The sequence below is a fragment of the Camellia sinensis genome, chromosome 15 (genome assembly GCF_055761805.1).
Source record: "Camellia sinensis isolate YWXY chromosome 15, ASM5576180v1, whole genome shotgun sequence".
Classification (NCBI taxonomy): domain Eukaryota; kingdom Viridiplantae; phylum Streptophyta; class Magnoliopsida; order Ericales; family Theaceae; genus Camellia; species Camellia sinensis.
The window spans coordinates 134,457,501-134,476,086 of NC_138975.1; the positions used below are offsets into that span (position 1 = coordinate 134,457,501).

Here is an 18,586-nt window from a genome sequence, read left to right on the forward strand (position 1 = left end):
AATACAAAAAAATGTACTGAATTCTAGTATTTTTTTTGCATTTTTGGTATTTTGTGAATTTTTAAAAGGTTTTTTTCATAAATTTTTTACTTTTTAAGTATATTTATGTTAGGTATATCTAAAAATTAAAAAAAATTGTTTAAAATATTAAAAAAATTCATTAAAAATAAAAAATACGAAAAATAAGAAAGTAGAATTTTCTGAAAACTGTTTTCAGAAAAACAAAACCAAACAAGCTGAATAATTTGCAATCACTCGCATTCTCTATCGCTGTTTCCCCCTCTGCGACCCACTATCAACACAACCATTGCCACAACCCCAAGTTTGGTTTCAAGCTTGAATCTTTGAAAACCCATTATAGAAATCCCAATATCCATTTCAAATTTGAAAAAAAAAAATCACCATTTTTGCTTGGTTATTTAAGATCTTTGGTTTGTTGGGTGGTTGTGGAGTTTGATGTTAGATAATAGGAATGCAACACAACAACTTGCAGGGAAAAGGTTTTTTTTGGAAGTTGGGGGTTTTGGTTCTGAATCAAAGTGGAAGAAAGAAGGAACTTTTGCAAGCAAGGAACCCATCTTTGGGCTGAAAAGAAAAGGAAGAAAGAGAAAGAGAGAGAGAGAGAGGACAAATATATTTTATATAATATATTTATATATCACTTAACATACTCTTTAACACATTTTTTAACACATCAATTGTACATACTAAATATTTAATTAATACCGTAACCAACTACGATTATTAATAAAAATAAGAATAATAGTGGGTGTAGTAGTAAAATAAATAATTAATTCTCTGTTGGTATACGATAAAGTATAATTTAATAATAAGAACAATAATAACAATAATAATAAAATAAATATATGGAATAAGAATAATAATAATGAAAATAATAAAATAAATAAGTTATGCATGCTATGTAAATTAATTTGTCATTATGGTTATCAAATATATGATGAGGAGATTTATTTGAGGGCAAAATTAATCACTGATTAGTGTAAAAAGATTGGAATGTATGGATTTAGTTAAATAAATCAAGTAATAATGAATTATAAAGATATTTCGGAGATTTGTTTTAATTAAAAAAATTTGCAAATATAGATTAGAAGATGAGGAATGGACATTTGTATGTCTACATGTAGGGGGCAGTGGTGAATCATCAGTAGGGTTATTAATAAAAGGTAACTCATCACCCAACATGTGCCTATAAATAAGAAGAAAGTGGTGAAGCTGGCCAGCGTAAAAAAATAAAATAAAATAAAATAAAATAAATAAAATAAAAAATGAGAAAGGAGATCAGTAAAAAAGGGAGGAGCTGAAAATCAACAAAAATATAAAGAATTAGTAAGATTCAATCTTAAGGTGAGTTATATTATACCTTGAGTTACCATAATATATTTTACGTATATTTTGACTTACCATAATTTATTTTATACAAGTTGTATTTTATTAGTTATACTAATACAAGTTATGTTTCACAAATATTTCAATCACGTGAATTAATTTCTGAACTCCATTTGTTAAAATAAAACCTATGGATGTGTTTGTTTAAATTTTAAAGAATATTTAACTATGACCTTATAAACAATTATATTTTGTAAGTACCACCACGGGAGTCCCACGCCTTGGGGGACTTAAATAACCTTTGGCCTCTGTTTGGCCACTTTGTGGTCCTCTGTTGTCATGGATCCATTGACCTCTGTTCTGATTGTCACTTCTGTGACACTTCTGTGATCTCTGTTCTGTTCTGTTCTGTACCGTGGTTATGGTTATTTATTTATATAATTTATGTATTTCAATTTCTGCCACTTAAATGATTTATTTACCAAATTGAATTATGTAAATGTTTTGACTTAACTAACTATCCATGGTTACTTTGTATTCTCTATACTCTTGGCATAATATTTCTCACTCTACTGTGTGTTTATAGCTATTACCATTTCAGGTGACGAGATGTAGGGAAAACCCATAACCTCACGTAATGGAACTCGCATGAGGATTGATGTTGAACCACTATTTTGTCTTCTTTATATATATATATATATATATGTATATATTTCCTCCCTTTTGTTCTACTCGGGTTCGGTCACTGAATAATAAAATAATAAAAGCCCTCTAAATATATTTTCTCTTATTAAAATAGTAAAATGGAGTAATTTCCTGTTTAATTATTTTTATTTCTGCTTACGCAGTTTAATTTGCTACAAATAGAATAAGTTAGTAAGTTGTGATTCCAACCCTAAGTCCCTGGGGTTGGGTCGTGACAAAGGTGGTATCAGAGCAATAGTTCAAAAAAAATGCTATTTTAATTTGATCAGGAAGTTCGAAAAGTTATAAATATATCTATAAATAAAACTATATAGCTAAATAAACATAATAAAATAAAATAAAAAAATAATAAATATTTACCTGCAACATTAGTCCCTTTGCGTAAAATCTCACGTTTATTCTGGTGATGTAGGAACGTCAAAGATTAACCTTGATGATGCGTTTTGGGGCCATTAATTTAGATGATATTTTAGCCGAGCACCCCGTCCCCGCCTCACCTGAGGGTTGAGGAGATTCAGAGGACATAATCAAAGGATTGCATCCAGGCCTTGTCCAATTAATGGGTCGGCCAATTTATATACAAGTTGATCCTACTGATGTCCCATATTTACTATGGAGGCAAAGCCGTACCAATACACGCGGACGTTTTCTTGGACCCACTCGTGTCCTTGGCGTTGTCCCAGGATATGACCGCCCACACTATATCATAGGCCCTCTACCTCTAGATTTTGTGGCCAGAAGGGGGAAACGTGTACCCTGAGGACTATATTTTCACCACAGTCCCTAACCCGCTAGAGATAATTAATATTCAAAATGTTGACTTTAATAATGACTTGTCATATGTCGAGACACCCGGCTGGATTGTCGATCGAGTATTTTAGGGATATATACAGTCTGTCCCCATTTGCACAAGCAGCGTGGATGTGTTTTGGTGTAGTCTAGTTAGAATGGGAATTTGAGCTCTTTATGCAACATTATTTCCCATCGTTGTTTGGCCCCTTTGACCCACTATTCTAAATTTGATAGAAGAAAACCTTTTTGTATACTGACCATGATGTGTTCTGATCCCTTTTCGTTGTTTTTTTGTTTTTGTTTACCACAGGGATGGGACATTAACATATTCTAACTGATGTAATGTTAATTGTAAAAAATATAAAGTTGGCATTTTATATAGATATAGATTGCGCTACACATGCTTATATATATGCTGCGTTATGAATGTAATACCTTATTTATTACTTTATAGAATGGCCAATAATGGCAACGGAAGCGAGTCATCAGTCAGTGGCATAGAATCGATGGAAAGAATAATGAAAAGAGCGGTTACTAACTTTTTGCAAGCCTTATAGACTAACATCAACAATGGGATGCTGGAACGGCAAGAAGAGCCGGTTACCATAAAACAATTCCAGGATCTAAAACCCACCACATTTCCCAGCGGTCCAGACCCAATGGTAGCGAATGCCTGGGTTAAAGACATGGAAAAGATTTTTCGTGCCCTACCCTGCACCGAAAGACAGAAGGTCACTTTCGCCACTTTCACTTTCAAAGATAATGCACAGGAATGATGGCTTCTTACTCTAGAGAAAGAAGAAATTGCGACTTGGGCAATATTCTTGGAAGTATTCTACGAAAAATACTTCCCATATTCATTGCGGGAACAGAAGGCATCTGAATTCATACATCTAAAGTAAGGAACCATGACAGTGGCCGAATACGAGAGCAAGTTCACACAACTCGCTCGGTTTGTAACATACGTCATCCCTACCGAAACTCGAAAAGCAAGAAAATTCGAAACAGGATTGGATGCTGAAATTAAAGATAGGTTCGAGGTCTTGAAACTGCCAACCTATGTAGAAGTGGTAGACCGGGCGTACATTGTAGAAAAATGGATTAAAGCCTCGCGTTCTGGGGAACCAAGCTAAAAGAAGTGATTATGGGAAAAAGACAAAAGAAGACCCGGTGTTGCACCTCCTAAAAAGGTGAATACGGGCACAGCTAGTTTAGGCCATCAAGGTCCTACCAACCCCCGAGGTGGCACTGTTCCAATTTGTCCCACTTGTGGGAAAGCTTATTGGGGATAATGCCATCGAGACACGGGAGCATGTTTTAAATGCAGTTAAGTTGGCCACTTGTTAAGGGATTGTCCAAAGCTGACTAATCCTACAGCCAGTGCCTCTAGCCTAGTCAGGAAACCCGCAAGACCTGGAGGAGAGAGAAAGGATCAAAAATATCAAGGATAGACTTTCGCCTTGGTACCTGGAAAACCAGAAGTTACCGAAAACGTTGTGTCATGTACATTTTCTGTCTGTGATCATTTAGCTCATGTCCTCATTGACTATGGGTCAACTCATTCTTTTGTTGCACCACACTTTGCTGCCAAGTTGGCATCAATACCCGAACCATTAGGATATATATTGTCTGTGTCTTTTTCTTCTGGTAAGTCTGCCTGTAGTACTGATGTGTACAGATCTTGTGCTATATTCTTGAAAGGCAAAACCTTATACGTAGACTTGATTTCCCTCCGCATTGGGAACTTTGACATGATTCCAGGTATGGATTGGCTGGCTGCCAACCACGCCTCTATTGATTGTAAAGCCAAAAAGGTCTCCCTCAGGTTACCAAACCAGCTCGAGCTTGTCTTTGATGGGACTGGAGTTTCCAACCCTCCTTATATTATATCCTCAATGACAACCCAACGACTTCTAAGAAAGGGTTGTGGTGGTTATATTTGTTATGTGATCGATACACAAAAAGAGGCCCCCACCGTTGATGCGATCCCCGTAGTATGAGAGTTCCCGGATGTTTTTCTTAAAGATCTACCCGGTATCCCGGTTGATCGGGAAATCAAGTTCACCATTGAAACCCAACCTGGCACACAACCAATATCAAAGGCTCCTTATCGCATATCGATGGCAAAATTGAAAGAGCTAAAGACTCAACTCCAGGAACTGCTGAACAAAGATTTCATTCGACCTAGTACCTCACCCTAGGGAGCTCTAGTATTGTTCTTGAAGAAAAAGGATGGCACGCTGAGATTATGCATCGATTACCGAGAGCTGAACTAGGTCACCATCAAGAATCGGTACCTTCTTCCACGAATCGATGACTTGTTCGATCAACTACAAGGCGCCCAAGTATTCTTCAAAATTGACTTGCGTTCTGTTTACCATCAATTAAAAGTCAAAACGGAAAGCATCGAAAAGACTGCCTTCAGAACTCGTTACGGGCACTACGAGTTTCTTATCATGCCTTTTTGCATCATAAATGCCCCAGCAGCCTTCGTGGATCTCACAAACCGAGTGTTCAAACCTATCTTGATGAGTCCACCATCGCCTTCATTGATGACATCCTCATATACTCCAAGTCACTAGAAGCTCATGAGCAGCACTTGCGAACGGTTCTACAAACACTACGTGATCACAAACTTTATGCCAAGTTGAAGAAATGCGAATTCTAGATCACTAGTGTACACTTTCTCGGTCACGTTATTAACAGAGATGGCATCTTAGTTGACCCCCAAAAAGTTCCAGCAATCATGGACTGGCCACGACCTGCTAATGTGTTAGAAATTTGAAGTTTCTTGGGTTTAGTTGGCTATTATTGATGCTTCGTGCAAGATTTCTCAAAGATAGCATCACCTTTGACCCAACTAACTTAGAAGAACACACCCTTTGAATGGACTGACAAATAGGAGCGTTGCTTTCAAGAATTAAAAAGTTGACTTGTGTCAGCCCCTATACTAGCACTCCTTACAGGAGCAGATGGGTTCGTAATTTATAGTGATACCTCATATAATGGTTTGGGTTACGAAAAGTTATTGCTTATGCGTCGCGACAATTAAAAACTCACGAGAAGAACTACCCGACTCATGGTTTGGAATTGGTCGAGGTAATCTTTGCCCTCAAAATCTGGCGTCATTATCTCTAGGGTGCAACCTGTGAGATTTACACTGATCACAAGAGTCTTAAATATCTGTACACACAAAAGGAACTGAATATGAGGCAACGGCGGTGGCTAGAATTTATGAAAGACTATGATGTGGAGATTTATCACTATCCAGGCAAAGCTAACATGGTGGCAGACGCACTGAGTCGAAAGATGACCAGAGGTTTGGCATGTACTCTCGTTTCCCGCAAAATCAATGGACTACTCGCCAACATAACCGTGGAACCTACATTGATTAAAGAAATTAAAGCGCACTAATGGAAAGATAAACTTTTGAAGAAAAAATACGAAGAACAAAGGAATACGCCTGACCCTGATTTCACTATAAACAATGGCATATTGAAATTTTGAAATCAAATTTGCATACTCGACATCTTGGAACTCAAGAAGAAGACACTGGAGGAAGCTCATAACTCGAGATTTGCAGTCCACCTTGTCAACACAAAGATGTACCATGATTTGAAGGAATACTACTGGTGGACAGGAATGAAAAGAGACATAACAAGCCATGTCTCCAAATGTCTGCATTGTCAGTGTGTTAAAGCAGAACATCAGAGATCTGCAGGACTGCTATAACCACTCCCTATTCCTGAATGGAAATGAGAGCACATTACTATGGACTTCGTGGTCGGGCTACCACAGTCATTTTCGAAGAATGATGCAATATGGGTTATAGTAGACTGATTGACAAAGTCGGCGCATTTTCTACCAATCAAAATCATGTACTCCCTTAATAAGTTTGCCACTTTATACATCAAGGAAACTATTCGTTTGCATGGCACCCCAGTTTCAATCGTGTCTAACCGAGACCCTCGCTTCGTGTCTCACTTCTGGAACAAATTGTAAGAAGCTTTGGGAACCACACTGAAGTTTAGCACTGCTTATCACCCACAAATGGATGGGCAATCCGAAAGAACAATCCAGACGTTGGAGGACATGTTACGTGTATGCGTGTTGGACCTCAAAGGTAGTTGGGATGAGCACCTACCTCTAGTGGAATTCGCCTATAACAACAGCTATCAAGCAAGCATTGGAATGGCACTGTACGAAGCTCTGTATGGAATGAGATGTCGATCACCTCTGTGCTGGATGGAAGTTGGGAATAAGAAATTGTTAGGCCCCGAGATCGTACAAGTCACAAATGAGAAAATCCAACTCATCCAACAACGAATTCGCACTGCTCAGAGCCACCAGAAAAGTTATGCAAATATACGAAGACGGGACTTAGAATTTCAAGTAGGGGATCATGTGTTCCTCAAGATCTCACCAACAAGAGGAGTTATCCGATTTGGAAAGCAAGGAAAACAAAACCCACGTTATATCCGGCCATTCGAGATACTAGAAAGTATTGGTCATGTAGCTTATCGCCTTGCATTATCACCTAAACTATCCAATGTTCACAATGTATTTCACGTTTCAATGATTCAACGGTACCTCCGAGATCCAGAGCACATTGTTGATTATGAGGATCTGGAAGTTCAAGAGGACCTCTCTTACGAAGAGCAACAAGTACATATTCTCGATCGTCCTGATTAAATTCTCCGAAACAAGACCATACCGCTGGTAAAGGTCTTATGGTGAAATCATCGTATCGAATAAGTTACGTGGGAAATGGAAAGTCAAATGCGAACCAAATACCCACACCTCTTCGAAAATTAAGGTACGTAAAGTTTGGGGACAAACTTCTATCTAGGAGGAGAGAAATGTGACACCATAAATATTTAATTAATACCGCAACCAACCACGATTATTAATAAAAAATAATAATAATAGTGGGTGTGGTAGTAAAATAAATAATTAATTCTCTGTTGGTATACGATAAAGTATAATTTAATAATAAGAACAATAATAACAATAATAATAAAATAAATATATGGAATAAGAATAATAATAATGAAAATAATAAAATAAATAAGCTATACGTATTATGTAAATTAATTTGTCATTGTGGTTATCAGATATATGATGAGGAGATTTATTTGAGGACTAAATTAATCACTAATTAGTGTAAAAAGATTGGAATGTATGGATTTAGTTAAATAAATCAAGTAATAATGAATTGTGAAGATATTACGGAGATTTGTTTTAATTAAAATGATTTGCAAATATAGATTAGAAGATGAGGAAGAGCCATTTGTAAAGTGGTGAGTCATCAGTAGGGTTATTAATAAAGGGTGAGTCATCACCTAACATGTGCCTATAAATAAAAAGAAAGTGGTGAAGCTGGGCAGTGTGTAAAAAAAAAAAAAAAAAGGAGATCAGTAAAAAGGGAGGAGCCGAAAATCAACAAAAATATAAAGAATTAGTAAGATTCAATCTTAAGGTGAGTTATATTATACCTTGAGTTACCATAATATATTTTACATATGTTTTGACTTATCATAATTTATTTTATACAAGTTGTATTTTATTAGTTATATTAATACAAGTTATGTTTCATAAATATTTCAATTATGTGAAGTAATTTCTGAACTCTATTTGTTAAAATGAAACCCATAGATATATTTGTTTAAATTTTAAATAATATTTGACTATGACCTTATATACAATTATGTTTTGTAAGTACCACCACGGGAGTCCCACGCCTTGGGAGACTTAAATAACCATTGGCTTCTGTTTGGCCACTTTGTGGTCCTCTGTTGTCATGGATCCATTGACCTCTATTCTGATTGTCACTTCTGTGACACTTCTGTGATCTCTGTTTTGTTCTGTTCTGTACCGTGGTTATGGTTATTTATTTATATAATTTCTGTATTTCAGTTTCTGCCGCTTAAATGATTTATTTACCAAACTGAGTTATGTAAATGTTTTGGCTTAACTAACTATCCATGATTATTTTGTATTCCCTATACTCTTGGCATAATATTTCCCACTCTGCTATGTGTTTATAGCTGTTACCATTTCAGGTGACGAGATGTAGGGAAAACCCATAACCTCACGTAATGGAACCAGCATGAGGATTGACGTTGAACCACTATTTTGTCATTATTTTTTTTTATATATATTTTTGCTCCCTTTTGTTCTACTTGGGACCAGTCACTGAATAATAAAATAATAAAAGTCTTATAAATTTATTTTCTGTTATTAAAATAGTAAAATAGAGTAATTTCCTGTTTAATTATTTTTATTTCCGTTTGCGTAGTTTAATTTGCTACAAATAGAATAAGTTAGTAAGTTGCGATTCCAACTCTAAGCCCCTGAGGTTGGGTCGTGACATCAATTGCATCATCACTCACTCTTTAAAATTAATAAACTCTTAACACACCTTAATACACATTTTTGGCCCCACTTTTATTATTTTTTATCATATAACACACTTTCACAAACAATTTTAACACGCCCATTGTAAATGCTCTTATAGGTTGTGGCTGATGGCAGTGGTTGGAGGGGGATGTTGTCAGTGGTGGTAGCTAGTAATGGTGATGGGCAATGCGGGTGGTGGTGTGGAATGAATGAATGAAAAGTGGATCCGGGGGTGCTGCTGCGCCCAACTCACAACAGTAACTGCTGTGAGTTGAAACGGCGTCGTTTCGGCTCTAAAAAAAAAAAAAAATTGTTTGGTTGTTCGCACGGCTTGAACCCAGGCAACTCTAGGGTGCAAAACACACCTTAACCACTGTGCTACTCAAACATCTTATGAATATTATGGACCTATATTATATTTATATCAATCTTTATTCGAACATAAAAAAAAATTTACAACCTGTTATAAGTAAAATACAAAAAACGATTGAAGCAAAAAACCAGAGTCTGTGAGCGGGAAGGGTTTGGGTCGTGCCTCCACCATTTGCTCCGACGTTCCTCCGACGATCATCCGCCATTGTTGTACCGTAGCTCCACTATCACCATTGTCATTGAGGTTGCTTATTTAACTGGTAAGAATCTTTTGTGTATATATATATATATATATAAGCAATCTGTTATATATTGAGGTTGAAAAAAAATCTTTTGTATATATATTGAGGTTTGTTATGATATATATGTTGATTTATTTATTATGTAAAAAATCTTTTGTTATGAAATATTGGGTCTGCCGTCTCTCCAAAATCTTTTGAGGTTTGTTATGAAAAAAAATCTTTTGTTATTACAATCTATTATGTATATCTATATGTATATATATATGGTGATTTATTTTCATATCAAATAAAGATTGTGTTTTGAATTGGGGATTTTAATATAACATTTTAAGTTAAAAAATGTTATGATCTTTTTTAATCGAAATTGATGCCCTGTTATGAAATTGATGCTCTGTTATTATTAGAAATGAAGTTGTTGTGTGAATAAGTAAACCTACACTTACATAAGTTCATCACTTGATTTCTGGCTTGTTCCTATATCATCCTGTTCTAGTGATGGATAAATGATGATCAATGTATCTCATTAATTGTGTTTTGCTGATTGATTTTATGAGTAGGAATAATGTTCTTAATAATGTTCCTATATTACAGCAACTAGTTAATATGAACAATAGAGGGTTGTGTATGCACATTCATGTCATTTTATCATGGTAGGAGAATTTTAGTTTCTTAATGGCTGTTGTAATGTTCTGAAGATGTGATTCAAGTGATTAGTACCAGTTTGTCTTTTTCTTCAGTATTGCTAAGTTTTTATCATTATATGTTTGATTTTTCTAAGGCATTTTGATGGCATTTTGATGTGATTCTAAAGCATTTTGCTAAGTTTCTTAATGGTTGTTGATGTTATTGTCGAACTTCATTTTGATGCATCAAGATGAAATAATGGCTGTTGATGTTATTGTCCAACTTCATTTTTATTCCTTCAGAACTGTTGCAATACAATGCAGTTTAGCCACCTGATTGATTTTATTCCTTCAGAACAGCTTCTATTCAATTATTTAAGATATTTTTTCTTTATAAATAATAAATAGAATCAATAAATAAAATTTATGTTAAACAATCTAACATAAATTTTTCAAAAACAAAAAAATAATATATACTACTCCGCAGCAAACAGCCCCATTAGTATACTTATTTTTTACTATTGATGTCAGTAGTGCCGAAATGGAAGATGGTGCACTTGAGAAGTTGGCCAACAATTCCATGCCATGTGTTGGAATGGAATTTGATTCGGAGGAAGGTGCATATGAATTCTACAATGAATATGGAAGGATTGTGGGATTTAGTATTAGAAGAGATTACCATACTAAAAGTAAGAAAGATGGTATCATGATTAATAGGAAGTTTGTTTGTTGTAAAGAGGGAGAAAAGGAAAAAGATAAGCGGTACATAACAGTAAAACATCCTCAACATGAGACAAGAATGAAATGCAATGCATTCATGTATATATCTTTTAGACGGGACTTGTCAAAATGGGTTCTGATGAAGTTTGATGATAATCACAACCACCTTTTGCATATTCCTCAATGTACGCATATGATGCCATCTCAGAGAAATTGTGTGATGCTCAGGGTATAAATGTCGATGTAGCTGATGATACTGGTATATCACTTAAGGCATCACATGATCTTATTAGCGCTTTAGCAGGGGGGAAGGAATTTGTAGGGTTTACACGAGAGGACCAAAAAACCTACTTGCGTGCAAAGAGGCAACGAAACTTGCAATATGGTGAAGCAGGAAGTTTGTTGAGGTATTTTCAACAACAAGCCATTGAAAATCCATATTTTTACTTTGCATTTCAATTGGATGTTGATGAGATGATTACTAATATTTTTTGGACTGATCATCAGATGATTACAGATTTTGGCATTTTCGGTGATGTTGTGCCATTTGACACAACATTCCGAACAAACAATGAGTACCGTCCACTTGCTTTATTTACTGGTTTTAACCACTTTAGAATGACTGTGATTTTTGGTGCTGCATTATTATATGATGAAACTACAGCATCATTTGAGTGGTTATTTGAAACTTTCTTGCATGCAATGTCAGGAAAAAAGCCTGTTAGTTTTTTCACAGATCAAGATCAGGCAATGGCTAAGGCAATTTCTAAAATCATGCCCGAGGTATTTCATGGATTGTGCACTTTTCACCTAATGCAAAATGCTTTGAAGCATTTAGGCTACTTATTCAAGGGTGGTTTAAAATTTGGTTGCGATTTCAAAACTTGCATTTTTGGGTATGAGGATGAGCATGAGTTGGTTGAAGCTTGAGATTCTTTAATTCATAAATATAACTTGTAAGAGAACTTATGGATAAAGAAGACTTGGGAACTTAAAGAGAAGTGGGCGCATGTGTATATAAAGTTGGTATATACTGCAGGAATGCGAACTCAACTTAGTGAAAGCTTGAATGCAGAATTGAAGAGGCATTTAAAAGTTGACCATAACATTGTTCAATTTTTTACACACTTCAATCGAGTTGTTATGGATAAGCGGTATGAAGAAGTAAAAGCCATATACGATTCGAGACAACGATTGCTGAGAATAAAGTTGAAAATGTCTCCCATGTTAATTCAAGTTGTTGAGTTGTATACCCCTCCTATCTTCGACTTATTTCATAATGAGTTAGACACATCCCTTTGTTGTCAAGTGAAGCGATGTCATGCATTAGGAAGAGAAGTAACATATGTGATTGGCTTATATGGAGAGGATAGAGAATATATTGTGAAATGTAATGTGGAAGTTAATGAGTCGGGAGGAGACAATATTTGTCACGAAATTCATTGCACTTGTCAAAAATTTGAGAGTTTTGGAATTTTATGTGGTCATGCAATTAAGGCGCTTGATAGAATGAATATTATGGAAATTCCTGAAAGGTATATATTAGGTCGATAGAGACTAGATGCGAAGGATTGTGCAATTGAGGAAACAGTTACAGTGGTTGAGAATGACCCTAAGTTGGTGATAGCAACACGCTACAGAGATCTTTGTCCTAGACTGGTCAAACTAGTAGCTCGATCATCTGAATACAAACCTGCCTATCAATTAGTTGATGAAACTCTTAAGGATTTGTGCGCAAAGGTAGACAATATGATGACTTCATTAGACAGCTCAGGCGCTTCTGGTAGCGATGGCAATATTGAAGTGGGCACCAAAGAATTTGTAGTTGATTCAAACTTTGCACGAGCTAAGGGCTTAAAAAAGAAAGAGGGCGGACACAAGGGTGGGAGTAGATTAAAACCTTGGCATGAGAAGACTACTAAGAGAACAAAAGTTGTTTCGCAACCTACCCGCCTTACTCAGGTATTGAATTTATCGAAGTACTTGATTTCAAATTGGCTAGATTTATTTTTAAATTTTGCAATGTATTGATAAATATTTTACAACCTCTTTAGAGTATTAGACAATCAAGCGACACTAGAAATATTCAAAATTCATCTTCAAACCACACACCGGTGAGATCTTATTCTTTTTATTGAAATCATATTACTTAAGTATATAATGATCATAAAACTGTTGGAAAAAATGGTTTTATATAGGCATATTTTTTAACCCAATTTGGGTGGACCCCAAACGTGTTTTGGGGTGGGTCCGAAAAGGTGTAGTGGTGAAGACGGAACGTCAAAACTATTTATGAGTGAATGGGAAGATGACGTTATTTTCGGGTTTAACATTAATTTTTTAGATAAAATTCTTTTGAATTTTTTCAATAAAAATTATTGTGGGAATTTAATTTAATTCTAAATTCAAAATTTTGGGTCCCTAACTGGTTTCCTAAAATTTGTACCTCTTACTTTATTTATTAAACTATTCAATTTGTTTAATATATATATATATATATATGTGTGTTCTTTAGTTTAATATATATATATATATATTTCATTAGTTTAATTAATAAAGTTTTACAGGTTTGGGATTTGTTCCTTTAAACAAACCAACAGACCCTTTTTTCAAATTTTCTGGAAGTTTAAAACCGTTGCTGTTCAAACGGTCAGATTATTTGAATTTCTACACTTGCGTCTCTTCTTTCAAATTGCAACCTGTTCAGACCTCCGTTTTTGCCTATAAATAGAACCATATTCAGCAGTCTTAAGGATGAATAATTCAGTCTGATTGTGGTCTTTCTGCTGTCCTAAATTCTGAATTTTTTTTCCATTATTCTTCATATTAGTTTTAGTATAAATTTCAGAGAGTTAGAACACAGGTTTGGTTCGCCAAACAAATTGTTTGGAGTACTACTACAATTTGTGAAGATCATTGTATCCTGGGAGATAGACGCCACTCAACCGTAAGTACCATAGCGGGGCGAATCTGTCTTAAGGACAGAGTGTCACACACTCGACTTGGTCTTTTAATTTTTGTTTGGTTCAACAAAATAATTTCTGTAAGTGTTATTTTATTTTGTTCGAATTTTTTCAATTTATTTTATTTACACAGAAGATTGTTCCAACAATCTTAAGACAGATTCGAATTATTCTGTTTACAGAATTTTTCGTTTGTTTTCCTTTTTCATTCTTCGTAAATAATTTCGGAAGAAAATTATTTTCTGTGAATTTACAAAATAATATTCTGGTTGGAAAAACAAATAGTGATTATATGCTATTTGACAGATAGTAGTAATATACTGTCTCTTTTCTTTGACAACAACTAGTAGTACAATACTGGTGTCATTAACAATTCAGAATATATTTTTGTGAAATTTTTTCAGAAATTAATTTTGGGTTTTAGAAATTATTCTCTGAGTTTTCATTAATTAAAATTCTGTTTCAGTATTTTAATTATTGAAGTGTTCTGAAATTTTTTTTTTCTTGTGTGGAATTAATTTGGTTGAATAAAATTTTATTTTATTTCCAAATTAATTGAAAAATAAAAGTTATAGTTTTTATTTCTTTTATTTTTACAGAATTTAATTTCTTGTGTGGAATTATTTTGGTTAAATAAAATTTTATTTTATTTCCAAATTAATTGAAAAATAAAAGTTATAGTTTTTATTTCTTTTATTTTACAGAATTTAATTTTCTGTGTGGAATTATTTTGTTTAAATAAAATTTTATTTTATTTTCAAATTAATTGAAAAATAAAAGTTACATTCTTGTTTCTTTTATTTTTACAGAATTTAATTCTGTGAATTTGGTTTAATTTTCTGTGTAGTGTAAATTCTAATTATAATTTTGTTTTATATATTAGAATTGATGGCTACTGAAACGAATGCCCAAACAAGTACTACTGTGGTGGCTGCAATGACGCCAACCCCCTCTCCTATGATGACAGTACCAATAAATCATGGTGAAAAGCCAGAGAAGTTCTTAGGAACTGACTTTAAAAGATGGCAACAGAAAATGTTGTTCTATCTTACAACTCTGAACCTGGCTCGTTTCCTCCGTGAAGATGCTCCTATCCTGAAAGAGGATGAAACCGACCGGCAAGTGGTTGCTGCGGTTGATGCCTGGAAACATGCCGATTTCCTTTGCCGGAATTACGTCTTGAACGGACTTGACAACACATTATACAACGTCTACCGTCCAATCAAGACTGCAAAGGAACTTTGGGAATCGTTGGAGAAAAAGTACAAAACGGAAGATGCCGGCTCAAAGAAATTTGTGGTTGGCAGATTCTTGGATTTTGTAATGGTTGATTCAAAAACTGTGATCAGCCAAGCTCAAGATTTCCAACTCATTCTGCATGACATTCACGCAGAAGGTATGTTTCTCAGTGAATCCTTTCAAGTTGCAGCCTTAATTGAAAAATTACCAAAAGGCTGGAAGGAATTCAAGAACTACCTCAAACATAAGCGCAAAGAAATTTCTATGGACGAGTTGATTGTGCGTTTGAGGATTGAGGAGGACAACCGCAATTCTGAAAAGCGGGCTGGTAAGCTTCCTATGGAGTCTAAGGCAAATGTGGTGTAACATACTTCAAAAACCAAGAAACGAAAGTCTTCTGGAGAAAGTTCATCACAAGGCTCTAAAATGGGAGATAATAAAAAGTACAAGTTTAATGGCAAATGTTACATCTGTGACAAAGAGGGACATCGGGCCAAAGATTGCCGTAGCAAAGGCAAAAACAAAAGAAGAACAAGCAAGAAGCCTGCTCAAGCCCACATGACCGAAGTGGATAACATTTCCAATGGTGTCGATGACATCAATCTTTCTGCAGTTGTTTCCGAGGCAAATCTTGTCGGAAATCCTAAAGAATGGTGGGTGGACACTGGTGCTACTCGCCATATCTGTGCCGACAAAAAGATGTTCACATCTTATTCTTCAGTGGATAATGGTGAACAACTCTTTATGGGCAACTCCTCAACTTCCAAAGTTGAAGGACAAGGAAAGATTGTACTCAAGATGACATCTGGAAAGGAACTCACCCTCAACAATGTGCTGCATGTACCGGACATTCGCAAGAATCTTGTTTCCGGATCTTTGTTGAGTAAGAATGGGTTTAGGCTAGTATTTGAGAGTGATAAATTTGTACTTACTAAGAATGGGATGTATGTAGGAAAAGGTTACTTGTCTGATGGCCTTTTCAAGTTAAATGTAATGACCGTTGTACCCTCAGTTATTAATAATACTACATCTTCTTCTTACTTGCTTGAGTCTTCAAATTTATGGCATGGTAGACTAGGACATGTTAATTATGGATCTTTGCGTAGATTAATTAATATGGAATGTTTACCTAAATTTGACATTGATTCAAATCATAAATGTGAAATTTGTGTTGAGGCAAAATTATCTAGAACTCCTTTTCATTCGATTGAGAGAAGTACGGAACCACTTGAATTAATTCATAGTGACATTTGTGATTTTAAATCAATTCAAACCAGAGGTGGAAAAAAGTATGTAATCACTTTTATAGATGACTATACTAGATATAGTTATATTTATTTAATTCGAACCAAGGATGAAGCTTTGGAAACTTTCATTCAATATAAGAATGAAGTAGAAAATCAACTTGGTAAGAAAATCAAGAAACTTAGAAGTGATAGAGGTGGTGAATATGAATCACCTTTTGGTGAGTTTTGTAAAGAACATGGAATAATTCATCAAACCACTGCTCCTTACTCACCTCAGCAAAATGGAATTGCTGAAAGGAAAAATAGGACTTTAAAAGAAATGATGAATGCTATGTTAATTAGTTCTGGATTACCTCAGAACTTGTGGGGGGAAGCAATACTTTCTGCTAATAATATACTTAATAAAGTACCCCGAAAGAAAGTGAATCAAACACCTTACGAATTGTGGCATGGAAGAGTACCATCCTACAAATACTTAAAAGTGTGGGGGTGTTTGGCTAAAGTGGCTATTCCTAGTCCTAAAAAAACTAAGATAGGTCCTAAGACCATTGATTGCATTTTCATTGGTTATGCCAAGAATAGTAGTGCATATCGGTTTTTGGTTCATAAATCAGAACATTCCGAAATGCATGTAAATACTATTATTGAATCTCGGAATGCATCTTTCTTTGCACATGTATTTCCAAAGAAGATTGGACAAGAGACTAGTACTAATAAAAGATCTTTTGATGCTATTACTAGTCAGGATCAAGAACATGATCAAGAACAAGAGTTAGATCAAAATGAGGAAGAGGAACTTAGGCGTAGTAAACGTGCTAGAACCTCAAAATCTTTTGGTCCAGATTTTCTAACATATTTGTTAGAAAATGAGCCATTAACTTTTAAAGAAGCTATGTCCAGTCCTGAAGCTCCTTTATGGAAAGAAGCTGTCAACAGTGAAGTTGAATCCATCTTGCAAAATCACACTTGGGAATTAGTGGACTTGCCACCAGGTTGTAAACCTCTTGGGTACAAGTGGATTTTCAAAAGGAAATTGAAAGCGGATGGATCAATAGATAAATACAAGGCAAGACTTGTAGTCAAAGGTTTTAGACAGAAAGAAGGTCTAGATTATTTTGACACATACTCACCGCTTACTAGAATCACATCCATTAGAATGCTAATTGCCATTGCATCTCTATACAATCTAGAAATTCATCAAATGGATGTTAAAACCGCTTTCTTAAATGGTGAGTTAAATGAAGAAATTTACATGAAACAACCAGAAGGGTTTTCTGTTCCAGGGAAAGAAAAGAAAGTGTGTAAATTAGTTAAATCATTATATGGTTTAAAACAAGCGCCAAAGCAATGGCATGAGAAATTTGACAAGGCAATGATGTCAAATGGATTTAAAATTAATGAGTGTGACAAATGTGTTTATATTAAAAACACAGATAAAGGTTATGTCATTGTATGTCTTTATGTAGATGATATGCTCATCATTGGTAGTAATAATGACATGATTAAAACTACCAAGAAAATGTTGAATAAACATTTTGACATGAAGGATATGGGCATTGCTGATGTAATACTTGGTATGAAAATTACCAAAACATCAGAAGGATATGCTTTGTCACAATCTCATTACATTGAGAAAATACTTGACAAATTCAGCAAAGATGATGATCATCTTGCTAGAACTCCTGTAGATGTTAATTTGTATCTTTCTAAAAATATACAGGAAAGTATTTCTCAATTAGAGTATGCCCAAATTATTGGAAGCTTAATGTACTTGATGAACTGCACCCGCCCAGATATAGCTTATGCAGTAAGTAAATTAAGTAGATACACGAGTAATCCGGGAGTAGAACACTGGCAAGCAATGATAAGGGTTCTAAGATATCTCCGATTTACTCGTAACATTGGGCTGAATTATACTAGATATCCAGCAGTACTTG

General features: G+C 34.9%; 2 protein-coding genes across 2 annotated transcripts; both read left to right on the forward strand.

The window, feature by feature from the left end:
* Positions 1-7,089: 7,089 nt before the first annotated feature.
* Positions 7,090-7,536, forward strand: LOC145813305 (uncharacterized). The gene has a single exon (XM_082908597.1). The coding sequence runs from the start codon at positions 7,090-7,092 to the stop codon at positions 7,534-7,536; it is 447 nt and encodes a 148-aa protein (XP_082764723.1).
* A 3,485-nt stretch (positions 7,537-11,021) lies between these two features.
* LOC145813306 (protein FAR1-RELATED SEQUENCE 5-like) lies at positions 11,022-12,130 on the forward strand. Its single transcript, XM_082908598.1, has 2 exons — positions 11,022-11,169; positions 11,409-12,130. The coding sequence occupies exons 1-2, from the start codon at positions 11,022-11,024 to the stop codon at positions 12,128-12,130; spliced, it is 870 nt and encodes a 289-aa protein (XP_082764724.1).
* Positions 12,131-18,586: the final 6,456 nt, after the last annotated feature.